At 43.5% G+C, this 26,352-nt stretch overlaps 1 protein-coding gene across 6 annotated transcripts in view; it reads left to right on the top strand.

The window, feature by feature from the left end:
- Positions 1 to 455: 455 nt before the first annotated feature.
- Positions 456 to 26,352, top strand: part of DACH2 (dachshund family transcription factor 2) — an 865,718-nt gene continuing 839,821 nt past the window's right edge. For 2 of the 6 annotated variants that reach the window (XM_078688467.1, XM_078688466.1), the window contains exon 1: positions 490 to 1,063. In XM_078688467.1, coding sequence (XP_078544593.1) covers positions 582 to 1,063 — 482 coding nt within the window. In that variant the 5' untranslated portion in view covers positions 490 to 581. Of the gene's footprint in view, positions 1,064 to 26,352 lie in introns of all 6 variants that reach the window. The other 4 variants (XM_078688462.1, XM_078688463.1, XM_078688464.1 and 1 more) reach the window with 4 other exon arrangements.

Here is a 26,352-nt window from a genome sequence, read left to right as displayed (position 1 = left end):
TCGCGCTAAATTGGAATACACTCCATACAAGGCTTAAGCTGCACGTACACCACGATAAATACACACATAACTAAGTAAATAAATAATTGATGTGCAGTATAGATGAGCGCGCATGAGAGCAAGGAACGCCATATCATTAAGCTAAAATTAACTCAGCAGGCTGCTGCACTGGCCCGGGATAGGCTATCCTAAGAGAAGTTTCCGAAAAAGCGCCGTTTTTCAAACTTCACTGCACTAGCTCGGAAGTTGCTTCCCACAGCAGTAAATAAACAGAAGGACGCCTCGGCCCTCCAGAGCAGTGCGGATTCAGGGGGAGTTTGGGGGAGGGCAGGCGAGGCGCAGCTGCCGTCAGATTGGCAGGGCCGTAATCAGAGGGGAGCCCTGTTATCAGGAGGAGGGGGATTGGCTGCGGGGACTGCCAGTCTCCGGGGCAGGGGCCGGCGCTCGTGAGCGGTGACTGACTGCTGGCTGCTGCTCGCGCGTCCTGTTTCACACACACTTCTATTGCTGAGCGCTGACGGGCGGACAGCGCGCGAGAGGGTAAACAGAGGGAAGAGGAGACCGAGAGAGAGGAAGGGAGCATGGCTGTCTCAGCACCGCCGCCGGTCATCTCTGCCAGCCCCAGCGAGGGCTTGTTCAGGGCTGACCCCCTGTACTCCAGTCCGGCAGAGTCCCCCCGCCTCACCAGCAGCATGCTCAACAGTTTCATCACCAGCAGCGGCAACAACAGCAGTAGCAGCAGCAGCAGCGCCGGCAGCCTGGGCGGGGGCGCCGAGTGTAAGATGGTCGACCTGCACGGGGTGAAGGTGGCCTCCTTCCTGGTGGAGGGCCAGGAGCTCATCTGCCTGCCGCAGGTCTTCGACCTCTTCCTCAAGCACCTGGTGGGCGGGCTGCACACCGTCTACACCAAGCTGAAGCGGCTGGACATCGCGCCCGTCGTCTGCACCGTGGAGCAGGTCCGCATCCTGCGGGGGCTGGGGGCCATCCAGCCCGGGGTCAACCGCTGCAAGCTCATCACCAGGAAGGACTTCGAAACTCTGTACAACGACTGCACCAACGCCAGGTAAGACCGCCCCCTTCTGCGCCCAGCAACTTTGTGCCGGTGCCTGCTCTGCGCGCGCCTGTCAGCAGCATCCCGTGTGCAGGCGCTGCCGCCCGTCTTCTGCCAGCGCGTGCCTCGCAACTTTTTTATTTATTATGAGCCGCAAATGAATGTGTTCATTTCTACTTAGTTTTCTTCTGGAGCGTTTATTTGGTTACACTATGTGTTTATCTTTCTTAGTCAGGTAGCAAAACGTATTTTTCATCAATTTATTTGGAATTTCTGTAAAGGTATATTCAGTATTAGACTCCAGCCGTTTACAGAGGACGCACATGGTGATGTGTGTATTCTAGTGGTGAATTAATATTTCCAGTGCACGTGGGTATGCTTCTATCGTGCACTCTTCCTGAGCTGCGCGTGTTTGGTACTTTAATAGTGAACATTTTCAGTCAGCTGTTGCATGTTAGTGGATAGCTCTGCTGTTCATCACCCCCGCTTCATGACTGGCCCAGAGGTGATTCTGGAGGGTACCAAAGACGCCAGAGGTGTGGCAGGTGACTGACCCCGCAGCGGCCCACCCGTCATTCGAGAGATGCCAGCCTGCTGGACGTCTCCTTATAGGCCAGTCGCCCTTTGATCCTGGTCCTCGAAATCAGGTTAGATCCGGATTTATGACACGGAGGAAATGATTTAATGAAGGTGACATCAGCAAACCGGCGCGTATGCCTGGAGCCCGGGGATACCCAGGGGTACAGGCTGCTCACTGCCTGCTGGGAGTGGGGGGGAATCCTCTCACTGCGGGATGGTGTGGCGTGGAACCGCTCACTGCAAGTTGGGGGCAGAAGAGGAGTCGACTCTCTGTGGGCTGGTATGGGAGGCAGCTGCTCACTGCGGGATGGGGTGGAGAGGGGCTCCCCACTAGAGGCTCGGAGGCAGCTGCTCACTGCGGGATGGCGCGGAGAGGGGCTGCTCTCTAGAGGCTAGGAGTGAAGATGGCGCACTCACTGTGAGCTGGTGTCGGAGGCAGCCACTCACTGGGAGAAGGTGTGGAGACGGACTGTTCACTGGAAGAGGGAAGGCAGCCACTCACCGTGAGATGGGGTGGCAGACAGCCAGTCACTGTGGAGTGGAACAGCTCACTGGAGGCTGGGAGTGAAAGAGTCCACTCACTGTGGCTGATGTGGAAAGGCTACCCCCTGCTACCCGTGGGAGTAGTGAGGCAGCCTCTGACTGCAGGCTGGTAGGGATAAGAGGAGGCCACTCACTGTAGGCTGACATGAGAGGCAGCCGCTCACTGTGTGGGGGTGCACGAGCAGTGCACCCCCAGTGTTGGTCTTCTATACCCAGACAGCCACTCGCTGCATGCGGTTGCGGAGAGGCAGACATTCACAACAGGCAGGAGCAGTTAGGCAGACATTCACTATAGGCTGTTGTGCAGTGTAGAGGCACTCTCTGTGTGCTGGAGTGTTGAGGCTGGCACTCACTGTGGACAAGTGTGAACAAGTCACTCACTGTGGGCTTGTGAAGAGAGGCACCTGCTCACTGTGAGTTGGTATGTAGAGGCAGGCAATCACTGTTGACCGAAGGGGAAACCACAACTCACTGTAGGCTGGTGGTGATAGAGGCAGGCACTAACTCTTTGCTGGTGGGTAGAGGCAGCACTCACTGTGGGCTGTGTGGAGAGGCAGCCATTCTCTGTGGGATGTGTGGAGAGGTACTCACTGACTCTTGGTTGGAGGTGATAGGCCGCCACTCGCTGTGATACTCAGTGGGCTGGCTGCGAAGCACTGTTTCCCATGTAAAGGATATTTTATGCGATTAATATCGGGGGGGGGGGGGACTTCTATAGAGCAACATTAGAATCGAAATTCCTTGTAGACACTACAGTGCTGAACATACATGGCTAGAAGCTAGATGTTTCACATACCAAAATGTGCCCATCCTATTTAGGGACTACCAATTTTGGCAGAAAGTCGGCTGAGACTCAGGATTTTAGTAATCTCCCCCCAAAATGGTATTAGAGTATATCTGGCAGATGGAATTGGAACACACCTGTGGTCCGAAATCAGCATGAATGAGCACATTAGCCAGTCGACCTTACTAGTTCCTAAAAACTTCCTGAATATGAAATGATTGCACATCGGGGTCTGTACTCAGTGAGAGAAGTGTTCTTCAGTTAAGAGGCAAACCCCGGAGCCCTCGAGGCTTTCACTGACAAACGTTTCCACGCGACTTTCTCTCGGAACAGGAGAGTCTTGAGTGCAGGCTCCAAAGGCCCCCACGAGGAGGAGAGAGCGCCATTCCTCCGTGACACCTGTCCTGCGTCGGAGCGAGCTGGCACCGGCAGCGGAGCACAAGTTTCGCGTGTAAAAGTTTGAGCGCGCTCCACGTGCACCCGACGCCCAGAAACCCTCGCAGGGACTCTGCTGAGAGGAAAGCAGGGGCTCCGCTCTGCTTCCAGCACCCCTTTCTCTTCCCCTCGTGCGACCCCCATAGGTAAGAGGCACGTGCCCCCAGAACAGGATCCCCCATAAAACGACAGGCTCCAACTGGTGCCCCCCTCAGAGCCGCGACCCAGTCTCTATTCAGAGGTGTACCTACCGCTGTACTAGACACGCGCCGCGCGCACAAGGACGCCTTAGCTTGCCTTAGGACACTTGTTTGTGAGTGGAGAGTTCCATGGAGCGCTACGTATGTTTGTCAGCCACTTCATAGCGCCATAGATGGATTGTATAAAACACGTTGAATGGAGAGGAGATTGGAAGGCTCATCAATGCATGGGAGGTCCCAGTCTGATATGCTTCATCTCGACCCCCCGAGAGCGTCCATGCCTTTTGGCGCCTCTGCTGGCACCTGCCTGTGCTTGGGTCGGTTCGAGTCCGGCTACACACAGATCCATAGTGTGATGTTCAATGCCCCTCAACCCTAGAGTTGAAGCCTATGAACTAGTTGTGACATGGCATATTTAAAAACATATAAACCCCCTAAATAACAGCATTTATAATTTAGGATGTGGCAATAGTTTCTGCATTTTTTCGCTGATTATTCAATAGCTCCACTACAAACACGGCAGCCTTTTTGCATGGCCAGCATTGTTTTTTCAGCCATGTGTCTGGATAAATTTTAATATCCTTCAGCGGGCTCGTTAAGTTCTGTGTATGTAAATGTCTCTCTTTTTTGAGGAACAAATAATTAGTTTATTCTATCTAAATCTCTCAGATACACAAATGCTCTTCTGTTATTTGAGGGCGCTGATCGCAGAGATCACGGTGGTGGTAGATTGGTTTCTGCGTTGACTTTTAAAATGTGGGGTGCTTTCCGTTTACTTTCCATTCATTTCACAACCCAAAATTATTACGACTCAGTGACTGCACTTCTAATGCTCACACTAACCAAGAAAAGGGTCTCTTGGTGCAGACATCAAGCAAAAAGACTTCGATCATCAATTAAAGACACTCTAGTAATAGCAGTGCCATGATGCCAGGTACACTAGTCTTAATGCAACGTATATGTACATGTAGTTTAGGAAGGCATTCAATAATGCTCATATCTTGGGACATCACCTTATCTTGCTATGCGGTGGTGGTGGACACACTCACACAAGATTCTTTCAGTGGGTGGTCACCTCACGCCCTGCGTACCCATACTTCACTTGTACTTCTGAGGCTTTTAATAGCATATTACAAACATTTCTACAAAGAATGAGTGATAAGCCTTGTATATTTAGCACAATACCTCCTATTCAATTGTATAGCAGTCATATCTTTCCTGTTTACCTCCCTTTTACATTTACTGCACTGGAGCATCAGGACCCATCCTCCCCCCCTCTTTCCCCCCCCCCACCCGATGCAGCAAAATGTGTTAGATAATTGTGGCCCCTCACTGACTTCCGAGTGAGGGCATGTGCAGGCTCACTCCGACCAGAAAACTTGTCCTCCTACTGCTCTATTTAAAAAGTGGACAACAACCTAAGGACCTACAGTTGGGGCGGCACTGGGCAGAAAATTCTCCTTACAGTCAGATACTGTTCTGGGGGAGCCACTATTGGAAAACCTAATGCGATTCAGCGGTAAAGCTAACACAGTCTGACAGCAGGCTCAGTGGTATAACGAAAAACAAAGGTGCTTCCCTGGTCTCCCATAGCTCACAAATATTCATTGGCCTTTAGCTAAATTGAGGCCCCTGATAGGTTAGGGGTTCCCTGGAGAGCTTGAGGCCCCTTGTGCTGAAGGGGCTGCTGGGGTCTGTGATACGCCCACGAGCAGCCTAAATCATCTTCCATCTTCAATGGATAACTACTTTGATTATTGTTACCAAGACTCTCGACCTTATTGGGGATTCAGTGTGGTTGTTTTGCACATCAGGTGACTATTTCATTATTGCCCGGACCCCAGATCATGCCACAGCCAACAGACACCTGTTCTGTTTCAGTCAGAAGTAATATTTTGTAGGTAGAGTAGATTGTTATGGACTGTGCAAAAAAAGTATCTTTGTAATAGAAAGTGTCACAATACTGGCAATCTGTTAATTGATTAACCAGTATGTATTTATTTGCACCATCCTAATTTAGGACGATACACAGCAGGGTACAAGCGTGAAAACATAAAATACAAATATTATTACATAGTTCACATAATGACAGCCTACTGGAAGAGAAAGAAAACCAATGATCATCCTGAACACGAGTCGCAAGAGTGCCACACCATCACTGCCGCTCAAGAAAAGGCACTGTTAGAGGTTAATACACTACTAACATTGGCCCTTCAAACCTGAACTGGTCCCTCCTGCATGCACTGCTAGAGGCACATGTGATCTTTAGTGTAGTAAAGTAGCAATGATATGATCAGTGCACAGTCAATAAGAGAAAAAACTAGAAGGTGCACCAAATTCCTTGATGGAGCATCAGAAATGGCCCCAGTGAGTGAGGTGTGGGACACAAAAGGTTCTGTCACCCAAGATCCCAAAAACCTGGACCAGCATGTAGTCAACTTTCCTTGAACCCTGCACTAGTCTGTTGGTTCAGCTTTCAGGAGCGTGAGAGCAGATTTGGAAAAATCCACCTTGACACTGGAAGTTGTGAAGAGCTTGAACTGGCATCAGATGACGGATCAGATATTTTATGGAGGGACCAGCATGTAGCTGAGCGTTGACACGAGTGCCAAGAGGAAATTCACTTTGTTATAGTCACCATACAAATGTACTCACTCATTCACTTGCTTGTTTACTTACCTGCTCGCTTGTATGCTCATTCGCTCACTTGTTTGTCACATTGTTAACTCACTGGCCCAATCGCTCATAATAGAGTGATTTTGATCGAGATTCCCAGTAGTATATCAATACTACACTGACCCATCCGATTTAGCTCCCAAACCCTCCGTATTCACTTTTCTTTCTTTTTGCATCATCAGAAATGAAGGAATGAGAATATTTCTGCAAGGTTGGCTCGTTTAGTAATGTTAATGATCCAAATCAATTCAGATAAATAAGTTATACCCTTCGCCTGTTATTCTAGTGTTCACAAGGAAGCAGAAGAAATACACAAAAGCAGTTAAAGATGCACACACTGTGTAGGCGCACTATTTAGAGATAAAAAGAACTGGACAATTATCCATATACACTGCCGATGTGTTCAACAGCTACATTTGTAATCTACAATCAGACACATGATATGTATTGCTCGAGAGTTTCTTTACATCCTTTATGGCTGTTCGTGTTCTGCTGCAGTTATTTTTGTCCCGGGCAGCCCAGTCCTGTAGAAACAATGATAGATCAGCCTGTGGTGGGAAATGGAATTCCTTACCCTGTGTGCTCACCACATTTGTCTGCTCACTGCTGGCGATCTGCGGCTCTGTTCAGACACCATGTGCCCTGGTATAGAGTATCTTGCACAGAGGTAAGGGTGCCTGTCGCCCTGTATTCATTACAGACCCTCTGAAACCGTAGACCTTCCTTTAAACTGGCTATTTATCCTGCGCTGTCCTTCAGCAGCTTAGTAGTATTAAATGCATGCTATCGTGTTTGCGGGGTGTGTTCGACAAGAAACCCAAGTCGCCGCCACAACCTGTTTTTATTCCCCAGCCCGGTTTCATTTGTAGCTACGAACCAGATGACAATGCTGCAATAAAGAAGTGCTTGCGGACAATGCAACCCATCTGGAGCTTTTGAACTTCTAATAACTTCTCCGGGGCAGTGTGGGGAATAAGTCTGTTTGTAGTTAGTTTATACACTCACTTATTAGTTCAGTATATGCGAACTCTCCTCTACCTTCCAGGAGGTGGAGGACCTAAACAATGTACAGCCAGCAAGCTAGCCAGAGATTGAAAGCCCTTGAGCAAGCATTGTCCCACCACATGACCCCAGGCTTTCTGCGCACTATTCCCCATCGCGATACGCTCCGCTGAGTTGAGCAAACTATCTTTTATCAGGTTATGATAGAGATGAACTTATGAAGAATGCATCTACTGGCGTAGCGTAGAGAGTAAAAATAACCAGCGGTCGCTAACCTTGAATTCTGGGTTTTATTCCTCTGTGAACTGTTGTGGTCGCCCTCGCACCCCAGTGCATACACTTATTTCCACTTCTGTGATCATATTCTCAACCCTAATTAAGCACTGAAAGGCGAGATCTCCCTTTCCCTTTCACGAACACAAGCAGAATGGCAGATTTGTTGCATCAACCACCGGATGGCTATGTGTGTTCATAATAAGAGTGCAAGGTGGTGCAAAGATCGTGCTCAGTATATTTGAAGAGAATACTCTTTTACAGAAAGGTCCAGTTAAATATACAGACAATAACGTTTTTTTTACTTTGGCTTTTAAGCAAAATTATTTTCCAATAATCCTTCCAATTGTCCTTGACACCCTGAAGGAGTGAAAACGGTCATAGATATTAGGGAATTCAGAAAGATATACAGAGTTTGTCATTATCTGTAGATGTCTGGTAGCAGCAGAAGTATGCCACATTATTTTTCTAAACAGGGTAGAATGATCATTCAAAATACACTTAAATGTTTCTTCCCTGCCCTTTGACTGATGTTACATTGTGGAAGGACATGCCTGAAAACATCGCCTTCCCCAGGTACCCTGTGAACTCTGTTGATGTTTAAATCCCAACAAAACTTTATGATCATCCACTGGAAAGGCACTCTTAAGGGAAAAGAAGCTCATTCAAGTCCCTTAGCGTGCACGAAGGGCGATGGTTCGCTCGGTGAGGGTACATTATGTACAGGATTTAATGTGGGTAATTGACATGATGTTCTCTGCCCAGAGATCAGTGGACAAGAGGCGGACATAAAAATCTGAATAACATTACATTTATTAATATTAATCCAAAGCATCTCGTGCTTTTGACAAAAGAAACCGACTGATACTAGCAACCCACGGTCCATCCAATAAAAAAGAAATTGGATTTGCTAGGTAACTTTAACTGTTCATCAGTAGCTAAATGCACATTTGCCAGTTGGTCAAGAAGGATGCAAATATTATGCATTTCTACTATTGATCCATGATTCTCATGTTAGAATAACAGAGCCGGCTTTACAATTAAAGCAATCTTGCATGCATGCCAGATCGCGGTGTTTGTTTGAGTGTAAAGAGTAATCCACGCTCTCCACTTGTCGCAGCAGATCGCGCCGCGCATTGTGAGGAGCAATCTATGCTCTACCCTTGTCCCGCGCCCCCAGACCTCTTTCCCTTTGTCCACAGGAGCATTCCGAGCATACCCCAGCCTGCCCACGACATTCCCAATCTCTGGTGACAAATTGATATGGAAGGCATTTGAAAGAGACCTTATCCAAACTCTTTATTTTAACACTGACTTAAATAAACTCTAGTAGGTAGCTTCAGAGCAATGGCCCTCCACGCTTCATTGAACAATAATCTTCCTTCGTTTAGCAAAGTCCCAAAAACTTTAAACTAATTGCCTGCTATTTAATAAATGTATAATTTGTCGGACCTAACTTTTCAGCAGTTAAGCTCATCATAAGAAATTACATTTAAAATACATTCTTGATATGATTATTAAGGTCTTTGAGTTGAATGGTTTATAAATGTAGATTGAACAGGATCTTCAGCCTGCAGTTTTAACTTCTGTGCTGAGCTAAACAACCAACAAACCTTCTACTTGTTAATGGAACAAAGGCATTGAATTTCGCTCAAGACGTTTTCGGATTAATGACATTCTGGCTGCTTATTCAAAAGGCCTCGGCCAGCTCCGTCTCCCTTTCACCATTTCAACCTGCAGAACTCTTCGCTGTCACTTCAAATCACACATTTCTAAAAAATAAATTAAAAAATGCCCACGAAAGGACGCTTAAATACATTTGCTTTGCTAGGGAAATTGAGCATTTGCGCCCAATAAGCCTGATTGTGGCTCTGCATGCAAATTGTGTTTTGATTTATCTCTTTTGCACTTTTTTCCATTTGAATTGATCTTGCATTAATTTCTCCAAGCGGCTCTGTGAGGCTGCAGATGCTGCCCTGTGTTTAATAAATCAATGGGACAGATCTGAATGAATCACTTCAGATGGATTCTCTGCTCGGTTTGATGTCTAGATGTTATTCTTAGCTTGTTATCATGACAGATGCATTAATGTTCCCGTACACTGCCAGCAATGTCAAAGAGACGAGGGTTCTTAAAGTGGCAGCGGCCCTTTTTTTTCGCACGCTGTCGGGTGAGTGCGTTGTGGTTCAATGTTCAGCTCGAAAAAACAAGCCCCTCTGTATGGAATCCCCTAGTGGGAATGAGATGCGAGCGAAAAGCGTATTTCAAAGTATGGTCTGTGCAGTGTTATTTTAGAGAGGATAGTCTCTACTTTTGCTTCAAAAGACCAGAATTAAAAAAAGAGGTGAATTTTTTTTTTCAGTACAACCATTTCTTTGCATTAACATTTAATGGACCCAAGCCGATGAGAATGTGTGTCAGCTCACGTGATCAAATCATGCTTCAAATGTCATAATCCATAGAGTACACCATGCGGTCGTAGATCAGAAAAAAGTACCTCCCTCAAAGATCAATCAAATAGTTCTTTACTTGGGTGAAATGCAGATGTCATGGGTGTCCAACTGGGGCCCCCTGAACCCCACCTGGGTTTCATATTTCAGTTGCTAAAAGCGTGGAGGGTGGAAACTAGTATCAGGTTTTAAATGTTTAGAGGTCAGGCCAGGTAGCAAGTGTAGTGTGAATTCAACAACAAAGTGGAGGAGCAAGCTGAGGTCAGGGGCCTTGAAGATGGGGGGTTGCGATAGGTTCGCCGTCTCTCTAGGCCCTCGCTATGCTGACTGACCCAGCCGAGCTGCCATCATAGACAGTGCACACATTGGCAGAGTTCTGTGACAGGACATAGTGATCTAGGGAAAAGATGCAAATTGCACCCAGTACAAGAATTCAATACTCTCTCCTCAGGGCGCTAGAAGTATTCATGGGACACGGTTACTAGTCATGAATTTCGGTTTCCAGACAGCGGGTTTCCCTGTCTATCAAAGAGGTGGCAAATGACACAAGAAGCCCATGCTGCTAAGAGACAGAGGGCCCCTGACACCTAGAGTTTGGGAACTACCTGGATTGGGAAACTCAGATTACAACTGAATAATTTCTCTCTCTCTCTCTTGCAAGTAGGTTTCAGTTATTTTCTATAATTGGTAGATGGTAATAAAAGAACAGGTTGCATCATATCTTAAAGATGCTTAGAGGGTACCATGTTTTCATTCTTATGGACTGCTTCAATATGTAACGTGGTTTGAAGATGAAGCATTGCATACGTTTCACAAAGATAACAAAGGCTTCCATAAAGTAAATAGTCACAGTGCCACATTTACACATGAGAATCTCCGAGAACCATTGCACCAGAAGTTGAATGTCCAAGCGCTGCATGGTGGTGTCTCCCCGTTTGAATTTAGTTTGGCTGGCAATGAACAGATTCTAGAAGCACAGACTAGAAGACACTACCATAAGTGCTCTGCGGATCCATATAATTTTTTTCCAGCAGCATTATAAATAGGAGCATCTCAGATGACTATTTTTATTTTTCTAATAAAAAAGTTGATTTTCAAGAGAAGCGATTTGTTCAATTTGCAGTCAACCTCTACTTGCCGCAATGAATGTAGAAAGTAGAGCATTGACAGTCCAATAAACGTGAAGCACTTTATGAAAACACAACTGTAAAGACTTTCTTTCCTAAACTGTTTAATTTCTTCATTAATTTTCACTGAACGTAGAACAGTCCCTTACAAAGTGAAACTCTCTAAGCAACCTTTAAAAAAGCACGTTGCAATTTATAATGAATTTCACAGGCTGCAAAACAGTAGTCATGAATCCTTTGCATTTACGAATAGTTTTCAGGAGGGGATATATTCCTATGATGGGTATTTAAAACTGACTTCGCATGCTCGGATCCACCCTTTGCCTCACATTTTCCCTCCCATTGGAGGTCATATTTTGCTAATTTTGCCCGATGTTAGTTTCAGGCTGGCCTTAAGATTTGTACTGAGCTTTTCATGTAATTACTGTAATTTTGTAGTGCCTGTTAATTGTTTTTCTTGATGTGTAATCATGTGGCGCCTTCATTGGTATTCGGGGAGGGGTTAGCAATTGATGATAATTTTTCAAGGTTGGCAACAGGAAGGTTTCTGGTAGTTAATTTTGTTTCTAAGGGATAGTTGATGGTTGGAAGAGGCTCTCTGGTTCCTGCTGATGTAAGGGCTTTTTCTCGTTCCTGCTGTATGCCCTTACCAAGCCTGTAGGATATCCCTTGTCCGTCCTTGGACAAACATCTTTTCAAGCAGATGGCGTGGCACCCAGTGTGTAGAAAAATAGAGAACCTATGACCATCAGGGTGCATCGGTTGAGAATATTGGGTCACTGCTGATTCATGTCCTTGTAATCTTATCTGTTTCACGTGTAAATGCATTTTTTTCCCCGAAGTCTCCAAAAGTTGAATTAAAAGGTGGATGCCTCTGAGTGGGAATATGTTTTAGGAACTGTTCCATGCCATAGACTTGTATTCTACGTAGTGGCAAAGTGCATGCAACACCGGCTTTAATCGTTGCATGCAGGTTGTGTGGCAGAACATAAGTTCTAATTGACAAAACATAGTATCACACACAGTAGCACGATATGAAAGGCCCCCATTGCACTAATAATGTCACCATTTAAAATTCATCACTTATCCCCATGCGCAAAATTAATTTCAGGTTCCAACGCAGCCACGTGTCCACCTGCAAATGTGAAAGTGCTTTAGTCGCAGCGCACTAAAGGGAAGTTTAGACCTACCTTTAGATTAATGAAAACCTAGTGCCCGTGGATTATGGTTAAGGACACAATCACCAGCTTGTTACTGCTGAATTGAATCCTCTCACTGACTGGGTTACTGACACTTCATGTTAAAAGGCACTCTCATGCTCTATGGAGAAACTTTGTCAAACATTCAACAGGAACAAAAACTATGAACATCCATTGTTCATACAGCATTTGAAATATAATTTATACATTCTATATTTATCCTTTGAATGTGTGTTAGTACAAGTGAGCATTTGCAAATCAGGACATTTAATTTTATAGTTAGCTCTCATATCTACATATTTTATTATGTTTTGCTAAGAAAGCCAGGCAGACAAGCAACGCTGTAAGTGAGGGACTGCAGCAATGTCTTGGTTCCTATATGTTAGTCACTGCACAGTATGGAACAAGTGTGCCAAGTAGTTTTTTATTCTTAGTAGTTCAAAAATCTGCTACTGATAGTCAATTGCAAGTGGGTAAAATGTCAAGAGTGGTATTGTGCTCCAATTCATCTATTTTATTAATTTGAAAGAAGCACTGGTGGAGCCTGCAGAAATCCGCTAGACTCGTTTTGTTTGTTTCACTATAAACCAGTGTGGCTGCGTCCCTTTTGAGAGAGTCCCTGGAGCATGTCTGCCCACCAGCACTTCTAGCATCTTTCTTGTCTCATGCTCTAATTTTGGCACGCAGCACTGACTGGTGCTGCAATATATTCCCCAAGATATATATTTATAGTGTGAATAATCTTCTTTAGATTGGGCAGATCAGTGACATAACAAAACTTGAGGGAGCCCCCCTGCAAAGTACATAGAAGGCGCCCCATGCTCCGGACCCAGTCAGGAGGTCTCAGGCTGGGGGCCTTCTGCCTGTGCACAGTGTCAGAGGGGGCCCTCTGGAGCTCAGGGCCCCTCGCACTGCGGGGACTACGGGGGGCTATTGTTACGCAACTGGTGCAGTCTATGCAGGGAACAACAGCACAGCCACAAACGACCTATTGGAGCTGGTAGCACAGAAAAGCCAATCGCGAATTAAGGTGTATTAAAAAAGGAAGAAAGAGTAGCACCTTTTCACACAGTTGGATTACTCTGTTCAGGTCCTGATAACAATACAGAAACAAACATCGACAAATGTGAGGACACACATTTGATGGAATCACAGGGAAAGGTTCTTCACATATGAAGCAAGAGTCGGCAGCTACAAGGGGAGGTACATACACAACGTTATGTATATTTTAAGGGAAGTAATAGGAATGGGTCCAATAACAAGACTCAAGGTATTCTAATCATAGCTCTATGGCTTAAGCCTATATAAAATGGGATTGGGTTGTATACTTCTTAACCCTTTGGAGCCTTTATAGCAAATAATTAGTCAATACTCCTCTTGGTAGAAGGTTGGTAACTACTTAACTGTATGCTTGAAAAGAAACATCTATGAAGCAATAAATAGGTTAACACACTGATTGCTCAGCACCTTCGCCGATTGTGTGGTATGGGAACTCCCCAAGGTTCCATCCAACCATAGATGCTTGTGATCCCATGGTTCTGCAAGTGTGCAGTGGTTTTGTTCCAACTCTTTCTGATTCTTTGTGCACATTGTGATGCTGTATTGCGATGGACCGCAATGAATATTCGCTTGACCTCTTGGTCACTTTTCTCATAATTGAGCTCTCTGGTAGAGCATTAAATAGGGCATCTGTCCAAGCAGATTAGTGTCTAGCTCAGATCTCTTTGTCGTGCCCTAAAATGTTTTTGACAATCCTTCATCGCTTACCTTAGGAACTGATTAATCACTCCTCACTCTCTACCTGTCCCTCAGCCACTCACTGTGTAATTTATGTTTTTAGCCACCAGGTGTACTATAACTACACTGAGTTTAAATTCTTGTCGGTGGGTTTCACCAGCACACTAGAAAGAACAGCATTGTATCAGTCATTTATCATAAATTGTCTGAGGGACAAGTTCGGATCAGCATATTTACTTAGTATTTCAATACCAGTTTTATTACATAGGTGACGTCGCACACACTGTATAGTAATCCACATTCCAGGTACAGTAATAAAGTAACGTTCAGTTGCACAGTTTAGAATGGTAATAGGCACACTCACAGTGTATGTCCGGATAGTGGAGGGCATAGTGGTTTAATTTAATTGGTGGACTTGTTGTTCAGTGCCAGGGCTGGTGGTGGCAAATGTCAATTGTAAACTTTGCTCTTCGTATTTACATTTTGACATCACAGAACAGTTGGCTCTTGTTCTAGAAAATCCTATACGTATCTCTGCCAGGATTACATACAGCCGTTTCAAGAAAATTGATTCAATTAATTAGCACCATTGTTTAGAAATCCAAATGTTCTAGTCTCTGTTATATTATTTTCACCTGGAATTAATGCAGACATTTTCTCTAAAAACAAATTCTTTTTTTCAGTAAGCATTTAACGGAATTACCCCGTCCAAAACCCAATTGAGTTACTGTTCAATTTCGTTTTTTTGGTGGTCTCTGATTTTGTGAATGTTCATTTAAAGTTCCTAATTTACAAATACTTGTTCAACCTTGCGCTTTCACCCCACATCTCTATTTCCTTTGCCTTACACTTCCACTAACCATCAAGTAAAGATAAAACACTTCCTAGTTAGGACTTGCCACTTGCAACCTATGATTTTATATATAATCCTTCTCAGGTGCTCCCCTATGACAAATTCCTAACCTCCTTCACAGGAACTGATGTTTAATAATGCACAGAGGTCAAACCGGGGTTAATTCACTCTTCTATGTAACCTATCTATATTGATGATTTATAGTTACTATGTTGCGCATTCTCAGTAGCCATCTGAAAGCACTTTATGAGGCAAACAGTGACTCCCATCACAGTAGGTGTAGTCGGGTCAACACAAATGATGGCAGGAAGCTGTAGCAGGAGGTCACTGCAGGATGTTCTTATTGCCATTCGGTCCAGTTGGCAATGTGGTGGCCAGTGTTTTTCATGATTTCAGAGGTACACGCTTGGCAGTGAAAGCATTGCCGGGAAAGGCATTTTGTAAATCATATGTCCCTTGAACATTATTTGCAAATGACCATGTCTCAGACTCCACACCTTTGCTGGATTTCAAAACTAGTGTACTTGGTTGATTTCATCATATTTGAGAGAAAGGCTTAGGTCAGGCTTTTGCAATGCTGCAAACCAAGATGAGTGTTAAAAGTTATTTTTTTAATTGGTGGCATAATAGGCCATCCTGCCTTCTGCAGGTGTCCTGGTACCACCTCACTGCCCTGAGGCCGTATGCTTCTTATTGGGTGGCCCTTTCTTAGTGGGTGGGAACCTCCTAGGACCTACCCATGGAAGACTAGCCCTGGCGTCATGTCAATGTACGATCCATGCGGGTGTATGTGATGCTGAATGCATAGACCCAGCACCACAAATGTTTACCTGCGCAGGATGTGCCATTGAAACATGAATAATACAAGAGCTGTAATAGCACAGTGCAATAAGAGATTAAAAAGGCAAAACCCAGCAATGCCATGGAAAATTACATTACAGGAAGTGACATATTTATTGTTAATCTCTTGCCTCGCGTCTGTTTACTTGTACAGTTTGATGCTCTTACCTGTAGGTGTTACCGGGCACATCACAGTCAATCCCTCTGCAGAATGTCTGTACTGGCTGACGGCTGGTAATGATGGCTAAAGCAGCAGGTGTGCCAGAGGCTGGAACTCGAGTGTGATGAGAAGTGTGAGTGAAAGATGCTTCCTACCTGTACTTCAGCTGGCCCTTCTCTATGGGCCTGATTCACAAAACAGTTTGCCCACCTAAGTGAAATTAGGATGACGCAAATTGTCTTCCTTTCAAAGGAGAGCTTTCAGTTAAGAGAAACAGGATCGGTGGATACCTGCAGCCACCTCAGCACGCACAACTGTGAAAACTCCACCAGGTGGGTTGCTTTTTCCGCAGTCGTAAGTTTAATGTGTGGGTGGGAGTGTAGGAGTCCCCGGGACATCTGAGGGGTGGCTACTGAAAATCTATGGAACCATTCAAGATGCAAGTGTGTGCGTATTCACAGACCAGCCTAATGGCTTTCCCTTTCTTAAATGCACACTTCAGTTATGAAAAATATTGGTGTAAGAATGAGAGAAAGTGGCTCATACATAAGACTTATTTTATTGGGCATGAGGACAGATAATTCTCCCCGCGTAAAAGTGTTAACTAGGCGGAAAAAAATATTAATTGTGAAAAAAAAACTCCTACATTCACTCAACTTGTGGGTTCTAGACACTGTAGACAAGGAGTTCGATTCGGGGCTACGAAAATAATCGTCATACATGTTAACACATTTAACACACCCACTCGAAATTTGAGAATTCTTATTGAAAACATCTAGACAAATCGTAGGTGTAAGACTGTGATGTGTACGTCTGCTCTTTTTATTTTTTTTGTAAGCCAGGTTATCATTAACAGTAAGTACATTTGTCGGATTAAAGCGGAGAATTGTCACTTTGAAATGTGAAAAGGTTAGCAGCAAGTTAATGGAAAAATATAAGCCAGTGACATTTTTAGTAATTTCAGTCGTCTGTTTCATACTTGTAAAAGCACCAACTCACTGTTTGCACTGTGCAGTGGGCACGGCGATCTTTCACCAGGGGGGCTCATCCATCCTCATGAAGCGATTCATAATTATAGAGTAGAAATGGCTGCAAACAAGAAAACAGTCTCTTGTTTAGAATTAGCTCGGCAGATTGGCTTTAACAACTGCTTAGCAGCTGTGCATGTGGAAATGTAGAAATTAGATTGTAGTTATGGAGAAAGGATTTTAATGGCGGCTTTTAGTGAAGGAAATATGTGCTGTCGACTCAAGTGAGAGCTTCTCCTGCGTGATGCTTCAGTAAAGATCGGTGTGAACGGAAGCCTGTCCGGGACATACGGCACTCTGCTTCCATCACAGCTGCCCCTTCACTTTTGATCTCCAGACTGTCTTTTTTCCAACTTCAAATCAGCGCAGTTAAAATGTACTCTTTCCTGTCAGCGCATTGAAATGATGTGCTGTCATCTGTTTCTAATGATATATTCAGAATGACTCGACCTGTAGGGGGGCATGCTTTATGTCATGCTATGCTATATGTTATGCTATGATACATAGATGTGTACAGGGCTTTATTGCCATTAGTATGGCATTGGGGCACTTCCTTCATGCCCTGATCTGCCCAAAAGAGGAGGCTGCTTTCTTATCATTTGAATTGGTCACCGGGAGCATGCACAGCTCACCCTCAAGCTCGGCCCTTGAGTAAGAGCGAATCTGCTACTGTATCCCAGTGCTTAATTTGTAAAACCATAAGCGCAGTCAAGCTATAAGTGCGCAGAAGTCAGCGCTACGAATACCAGGGTGCCAAATATCAAGGCTGCGTACTCTTAATTCCACCTCATGCTTGTTTAATCCACCACATGCTTGTTTAATCCACCACCAAACACTCCCTGCCCTTTTATCTTTGTTGTTCCTTCTTTCTCTTCCTCCTTCTTTCCCTCTTTTTTGTTTTTCTCTCTTTTGCTCTGGGTAAAAGTCTGATGTGGAAAAATAAGTGCTGGTCCCTAAAAACAAGTTCCAGTGACCCCACTTGCAAGCACCCGCTCAAATTAAGCACAGCTGTGCCTGTGAGCTCACTCTTTCTGGTACATGGTGACCCACGCTTGCAGGTCATGACTGTATGCTCCCATTCTACCGTCACAAACGGTTTTGTACATCAAACGTGCCTATTTCACTGGCTCGAAGCACCCAATAGTGGCTTTGCTGTGTTCTAGACACCCATTACACAGTGCTTAATGATTTTTACATGTCTACAACAATAATAATTATTTGAAGTGCATCAAAATTGTACATATTGAAATTGTTTCTCAACCAAATCTGAAAAGTGCATTCTACTGCCATGTCATTTTACTTCGATCATGCCGTCTCTTCCTCACTCCTGCTCCGCCTTCCTTTCTAAAATGTTTGTCAATCCCATACTCTTGTTTTATTGGCCTAAGACATAAACTTCAGGAATGAATGTTTTGTGCCTTCAAAAAATGTGCTAAAGGGACAGCAAAAAGAACATTTCAGATGAACACCGCAAAGGCATCAGATTTACCACGCCCTGTGAGAGTTCCATTGCTTCTCTGCCTCCCCAACCTCCACGTGGTTGTGGCACATGGACAAAGATGGAGGGGCACTGTGCATGTAAAGATGTGGGGTATAATGGGCCGATTTCTGGCACCTGGGCTTGGGAATGAAGCCAGGTGGCCAGGTTCTGGGCAGAGGTGATACAAAGACTGCAAGTTATGACCACTATTGACCTGCCATGCACCCCACACGTATGCCTGCTTTGTCACACGCTGTTTCTGAAAGGTGCCACCGGTAAATTTATTAGAATTGCTTTACTGCTAGCAAAGATATGGGTGGCGATAAGATAGGAAAGTTCAGCCCCCCCACTCCCAGAACATTGGATAAAGGATCTTGTATATTGCAGGGAGAACTTAGAACTGTATGCAGAAGAATTGCCAGTCCCATCTCGACCCAAGGACATTTGGGAGCCACTGGTGCAATATTTATGATCTCAAGAACATGAAACGTTGTCAGAATGTGAAAAAGTATAGTACTGTACTTTTTTGTTTTTGTTTTCTCATTGCATAGATATCTGTTACTACACCTTTGATTGTACTGTGGGTAATAAGGCAGAAAAATGGATAGCCACTGGATGCTTTGTTTCAACTTGTTCTTAACATACCCGAGATGTTGATTCTGTATGCGATATGTGTATTCGGAAACTGATAAAAAAAAATTTGAGAGGCACTGTCACATACATAGCACCGTTTATGAGCACATACTTCCACGTATAGGATAGGACCTGAATCTAAAACTGTTTGCACATCTCACAGGAACATAAAGTAGCTTTTACATCCTTATTAGCACTATCATAATGTGTTGAATTTCACAATTGTCACTTTCCTTGTGATAATTAGGAAATTCCCATGTCTGATGAATTTTCCAACATTGTAAATTTAGTTGATAAGTGATGTAGATGGCATGGAAATGTGAGGATGGGGCAGTGCAAAATGAAGTGCATACCTAGAAAGTAATTCACTTACAATTTGGGTAGTTTCCCAGCCTGGAAATGCATGTAAAACTCATCGTATTATAGCAGAAAGTGAGTGCCTTTCCAGGGTGGCAGAGGATAGGAAAGACCTCCATGTTTCATGGCAGTGGAAAGAAATTTGTTTTGCAACATACAAATATTTTCACCATAGAGAAAACTAATTACACATTACACTTGGAAACACACATTTCAGCATAATTTCTTCATCTCTTTTTCCATCCACTGAAAAAGTAAAACATTTCCAGTAGGCATACTCCTGGAAATCTACAACTACTGTAGGTTTTCAGAAGTACTTCAGGAATTCTTTCGGAATTCTTTCTGAACCTCACAAAATAGAAAATCTACTCAGAACGCCAAAGGGCTCCAGCAGGGACAGAAGTGTCCATTTTAAAACCCTGATTTGTGCTCAAGGCCCATAATGTACTCTGTAAAATAAATTCACTTACCCATTCATACATTTCATCATCCATGGCTATAGGGAGGGGATTTGGATAATTCTTTTTCTCTGTTGTATTTTGTGACACACTGAGGTTCCCCTTTGGGTGTGTCCTTTGTTGAGTTGAGTAGGATTGTAGAATGTGGACGAGTAGAAAGCCTACACTCGAGTTAGTCCGGTGTCAAACTTCCCACACCCTTCAAGCCTTGAACCCTTGTACTGGACTAATAAAAACTCATCATTAGAGCTTCAGGATTTCAAAATCGAAGCATATGGTTTTGTTAGTCAAATAAAAGTTATCAAAACCTAAGATGATAGGATGTCAAAACAGGCATTAGTCAATGAGCTCGAAAAACTAAAAGATCCCCCCAGGATTTTTTAGTTTGAAGCAAAAAAGCCAGATTTGCAATCTCAAACTCCGAAAATTGTGGTATTTATTCAGCAGGCAGAACATGTGCTTGCCACAAAAATACCGCTCGGTCACTACTGGAGACTCACTTTCTGTGACCTGACGAAAATGTCCAGAAGCACTGCACCTTGGAACAGGACGGTTCTGATTGCATAGAGTGTGTGTCTAAATTTGAAAATTTCTCTTTCTGGCATCGAACAGCCTCTATTCCTAATGTGCACAGGGTAGCAGGGGGAAATGGAGTGGCGGGTACACTTGAGACCCGGGAGTGGAAGGGCAATCGGGGTGAGTAGAGGGGGCCATGAGCATACTGAGGTTGTTGGGAGGAGGGGTGTTTACCACGGGAGAGATGAGACATGTGAGGGGGTGACTCCTCTGTTCCTTGATAAACTGAGAGGATGTGGTGTTAAAGCCAAAGCTGCAGACTTTGGACCTACAGAACCAGGGTTGAGTCCCACCTTCAGCTCAACATGTGATTCTGGGTAAATCAATCACTTATTTGCACTGCGACTTAAAAAACAGACATGTTTAATGTAACTGGAACTGATGTAGTGCGCTCCAATATGTGTCGCGTTTGCGCTATATGAAGGTGCACAAAATAAATTAAGAATAAAGGACAGCAGCTCCCAGGAAATGAACAGCAGGGGGAGGTCAGGTCAGCACAGGAGGAGGGCTTGTGCATTGTTTTGAAAGACAGACGGCAGAGGAATTTAACACCCCTGCTGCCTGTTAACCTGTTCCTCACCCTCCTTTTATTGTCTCAGTACAGAGCAAACCTTATAAATGGAGGATAAGCCTCAATTTATTTACAATGTCAATTTTTGTGGGCACGTTTGGCAAAATCATGGGATTTTTGCAAAAGTGACGATTTCACAATTTTTCTGCTAATGCGAATTTGTGATGTCCTGGGGGGACTGGAAAAACAACAAAAGGTTTATACTGGCACAGCTCCCAATCAAGACAGGCAGTATAATCTGTAACCTACATCCAGTTTACTCTTGCTGTCCTCTGGGGTGTGCCAGTTAGGAATTTTATATTGCTGGGGACATTTTCAAGTGCTTGTCCCCATATTTTTTCACAGAAAGAGGCATACTTTTCCATGCGGGGCACCTTCATATCGACATGACGATATTAGCAGAATGGTAAAGGAGGTGTGCATGCACCACTGCAGATCTCTCACCTATTTTTATTATTAGTTTTGCTTCCTTAGGACCTAGGTGAATCTTCTAAAAAATGATGGCCATTAATTATCATCAGAGTTGTTCACATATTTAATTCCGGTCCTTTTTTAATACGCCCTGTAGAAAAATGGCACAGGGAAATTGGTTGGGCTTTGCCGTTGGAAAGGCTAGGCCAAGTCAATCAGTCAGTCTATTTTGCTTGCAGTATGTTTTTTTTAAAGCTTGTGTCTTTTCAAATTTTCAAATGGCTGCATTTCCCCCTCTCTCGGATGAAGTTAAACAGTAAGAATGTAAATGTGATCTGTATTGGACGTAGTACCTTTTGTCAGTATTTTACTCAGGTGAGCCTCAAGATCCCTGTCATCTGCTGTTCTGTCTCCTCTGAATTGTGCATCACATTTCTCCAGGAGACTGGAGATGCAGTAGAGCCAGCTATCTGCCCTAAATCTCTCCTCTGCCAATCTCTTCATTGTGCCTGAGCAAGTCTACAAGGACTGGATTAAGTAGATCCCGGACAGAAGACATCTGCTTTCTCTTCTTGAGGATCCTAGTCCTCAAGTGAGTGGGTGGACCATCTAAGGGAGCAGGATTATTAAAATCACAGCCATCTTGTAAGTTCTCTCACTGCCAACACAAGCATTTATTCCCTCCCCACCCTTTCATATTAATTCAAGCGTTTGTAATCCCCGTGGAGGGCGGTCTGTTTTTTCTTTGGCAAAGGCATTGTGTTTTTCTACAGTCTGAAACTTCCTATAAGTTTTATAATGCAATTTCGATTTTCATTCCACTTTTGCTGTACAATTTACAATATTCAGTTTATTCAATACTCTATAATATTCTGTTGTCAACATGCCTCAATGTGATAGCGTAATGACCGGTTGTTAATGTTATTGCCTACCCATGGAATGTTCTTTTCGTGTTCTTGTTTTCTGTTTTTGTTTTGTCTCCTGCAATGGTTTTGAGCCTTAATTAATTGTGGCATGGTTATGTTTCCAAATTATAAGTATTTTAAAGTCTGATTTTGTATTCAGTTAACATAAATGTAAGCTTTTTAGTTAAAATATGTTAATATTCTCTTAGAAGTATTGATGTGTGTATTTTGTGCAGATTTGACCCACATTTTTGTTTATGTCAAATACCATACAAGTTCTTACATAAGTTTGAGAGATTTCTGTGCCAAGATGTTCATTGTATTCTTCCTATATGTGCCTTTGGGACTAACATGGTTTCAGCTAGGTCTGAGGCCTAGAAACTAAGCAAATGTTTTTTCTGAAATATGGTTGCTGGTGTATTCAGTCTTTCCAGCTGGAACCTCAGTACCAAACCAAGGGCACGTTTTGGCTATTTATTTATTTATTTATTTATTGATTAGTGTGACCTCTGTTTGTGGGGAAGGGGGGAGCCTCAATGCCCCACCCTTGAATTCATACCCTCTGGTTCTCATCACGAAGAGGATTATTTCATCAGCTAATGGGGCTTTTAGGTTTTTAGATGAGCCTACCAGGAAGCACAAACTCTCTGGTTGCAAAAGGCCTAATGTCAGTTTACCATATCTTACAGTGGGCATAAAGCCTACCCATTACTTACAACTGGTTGGCATTATCATCACTCTACTTTGCTAGTATCTTATGCAGTGGGTTGCTTTGTCCATCTTGTTTCTGTTCCTCCCCTGGAGCAAAGCCTCTATACATACCTTCCAATTCTCACTCCAAGGGAACAACTTTTTTGTCATTTTGCTTAAACACTTCACTGTTACACCCCCAACACCTGCAGTGCTTTCTTTCACACTAAACAAAAAAGCATCCACAATCTTGGATCAATAAATACAAATTTAAAGTAAATAGAGCCTGCTTCATTCTGCGGGCATGTGCATTCGTTCTGATGCATGCAAGTATCTTTGGAGCAAGGCGACCGCTATTGAGCCTTTTTAAAAAAAATATTTTGACAGTGCTATACAGCTTCCTTGTGCTGTGCAGCCCTACCAAAAGCAACTGGCAAAGTCAACAGGTCCAAAGGTAAGACCTTTTGGCTTTGTCCATGCTTGTATAATCTTGTTGGCCATTCTGATCAAGAAGGGAGACAGTAGCGTCTAGGCCACCTGACTAATTTTCTTTTAGATGGTAAGCACAATTATAACCTCTTGCATTTTTGGCTTCATACAGTTTTGTATTTTAGTTCACCAACTACCTCAGGATTGCTCTATTTTCCATTACATTGAATTTCAGTATAAAGAGGGGCAGCAATTAGCCAGTTCAGGTGTGTTGTTGAACTTAATCAACGTAGGTGCAAAACAAACCTCTCGCTCTCTTAAGAAGAGTCTCTCTAGGCTAACCTGCCTCACTGGCATCTGCTGTAGGGCAACTGCAATGACGAGAGGACACCGCAGGCAGGAGTGAACTCACTTTACTTCAACCCATGGCAGGGAGGCTTCACGCATCAGAGATGCTGAGTCACAACTGACTTACTCTTACAACTGCCAACCACTTAAAAGTAACATTCTAGGGCATCCAACCTAGATAACCTCCAACACACACGAAAGACCACCACAAAGCACATACCCTAACTGCAAAGCATACATACCTGTTTTAGGCTTATTCGAGTTCTGGCTCTAGGCATGCAACATTGTTTATTCAACGCTTCACTTTTGTGGTGTTGTTTTACTTCAAATTGAGGGAGAAGTCTCTGCAAAGGATGCAAGTGGCTGGAACAAGGAGGCTATTATAACCCTCCAGAGGCTGGGAGCTGAAGAACTCATGAACTAACTCTGACTTGTCTTTTCTCTAACTCATACATAACCCTGTACATTTTCCAGCTCCTATATAACCTGAAAATTATGCATACTCACTGAGCCCAATCTAGCCGACCATTTTCCTTTTCCTGATTAAATTGAAAAGTCAGCACCCTAAAAAGGATAATATAAATTAGTATTTTAAGTTTATAGTTAATTTTCTTGTATTTTTACCCCAATTTGACATCAAACTAATCTGCTAGTATACACCGTATAACGCCACGTGTAAAGTAAGGTCAGACATGTCCAATTACAATTGTGTCCGGTCCTCTGATCGTGTTTCTGGAAGTTGATATTTGCCTCCATGGTTAGGCTAGCTGCTATTTATGTGACAGGTTAAAAAGAAAAAAAAAACGTCATATTGATCTGTCTCTCGGCTTAAAGTTTGAAATCTGCAACAGCCTGAAAGACAAAGGCTCCTTTTATGATTTCTCAGCTTGCAATTGATCTGCCGGTTTTATTGCATTCATTATTTATTAAAAGAATTTGCAAGCTAAACATAACGTTAAGCTAGTTTGCACACAGGGACCGCACTTAGGTAATTGAATGGAAATTGCATTAGAGATGAACATCTGTGCTATTTTCCACCCGTGTGTTTATGGGTTTGTGTAAAAGGTGTATTGGATTAGCAGTTTCAACCATTATTGCTTGCAGCAGTATGCTGGATGCAAACATTTATCTTTTTGTGCTTATGAGTCTGTTGCTTACGCTCTGCATTCTGTAGGGATCTACTTTTTAAGAATGGATTCCTTTTTATATGGAAGTGCTTTTTCTTACATAACAAAGTCTGCTCTATGAACCAATAATGTTGCTTTCCTTCTATTTGTCCCGTCATCAAAAATATATATAGTAGAAAAAAGTGTGATTTTTCATCTTAGCCTCCTTGTTTTCTGCTGACAGCCACCTTTCTATCTGCTTTCAGGTCTCTGCAATAAAGAAAATAATTGTCCCTGGCTTGCAGTATAATTTACTGGTGTCAAAGTGCACTTATGCATCATGAACAAATATACAAATTGGGAGGGCTGGCTCGGGTGGTTGCCGGTTTCAAAGCGGTTCCCCTATATATAATGCCACAGTTATGCTCAAATATTAATTGGTCATCTGCTAGGGCAGGTAGCAGAGCAAGCAGGCTTATAGAGGTCAAAATGAACAGTGGAGACTTAGATGGACCTGGCTTGTTCTTTCAGACCCGGGGGGGGGGGGGGGCGTAACCCTAAGTATCTCTGGAAATAGTTTGAGTGCTCCATATTGGATTGAATGAGCAAGCCTGAGTTCCTTCAGGACCATTCAGGTGTATCTTCCCCCAATGGTTTATTGAAAAATAAAACCTAACTGTGCATTGTACAACTTAATTATTTCATACATTAAATAGCCAAAGATTATTTTTAGGTAGTGTCAATGAAATATTGCAATACTTCATGATCAGCCACAGTCCTCAGAAGCAAAAAAAAATCAAAGTGGCAAATGATGCTTGTGCATGCCATCCACAGGTAAACATCATGTAGACAGCAAAAGCAGCACCCATCAAATGCAATGGCCTCCTCACCTGACCCTGGAACAAATAACTATCGAAATCCCTGGCCAAGTGGAATAGCACCAGATTTAAAAACTGCACCAGAACATCAATCCCTATATTTTTTGTGCCTGAAGCTAGCCAATCAAAGTAAAGGTTTTTATCAGAAAACAATTTACCTTTGGAAGGCATACTATACTGGGGAACCTTCGGTTATATTGATGTGCTCAGTGGCATCTGCACAGATGTTGGCAGTCCATCACTGATAGGCTACTGAAACCTGACACAAGTCCTCTCACCCAGTAAGTTATTTTTCGGTGCATGCTTATTTGATATTTTGTAGAAAGTAGGACACAAGCACACAGACAGTCATCAGCAACACTATTTCTGTGGTTACCTCTTATTCCTTCATTAATTAAACTGTACTGTTTATGACAGGAGCTCTTTCTCTGTGTTTGACTTGTCGGTGGCTGAATAAGTGAATGCTTGTCTGGGCCAATGTGGTGTGAGTAGTGATCTAACTTGCAGCTCAGATTTTTAGTCAAAGTCAAAAGCAAGCTTTATTCGATTAATTAAAATCATAAAAGCAACAAG

The sequence above is a fragment of the Lissotriton helveticus genome, chromosome 4_1, assembly GCF_964261635.1.
Source record: "Lissotriton helveticus chromosome 4_1, aLisHel1.1, whole genome shotgun sequence".
NCBI classification, from domain to species: Eukaryota; Metazoa; Chordata; class Amphibia; order Caudata; family Salamandridae; genus Lissotriton; species Lissotriton helveticus.
The sequence above is the reverse complement of the archived record's forward strand: the minus strand, read 5'-3'. Positions and strand labels throughout refer to the sequence as shown.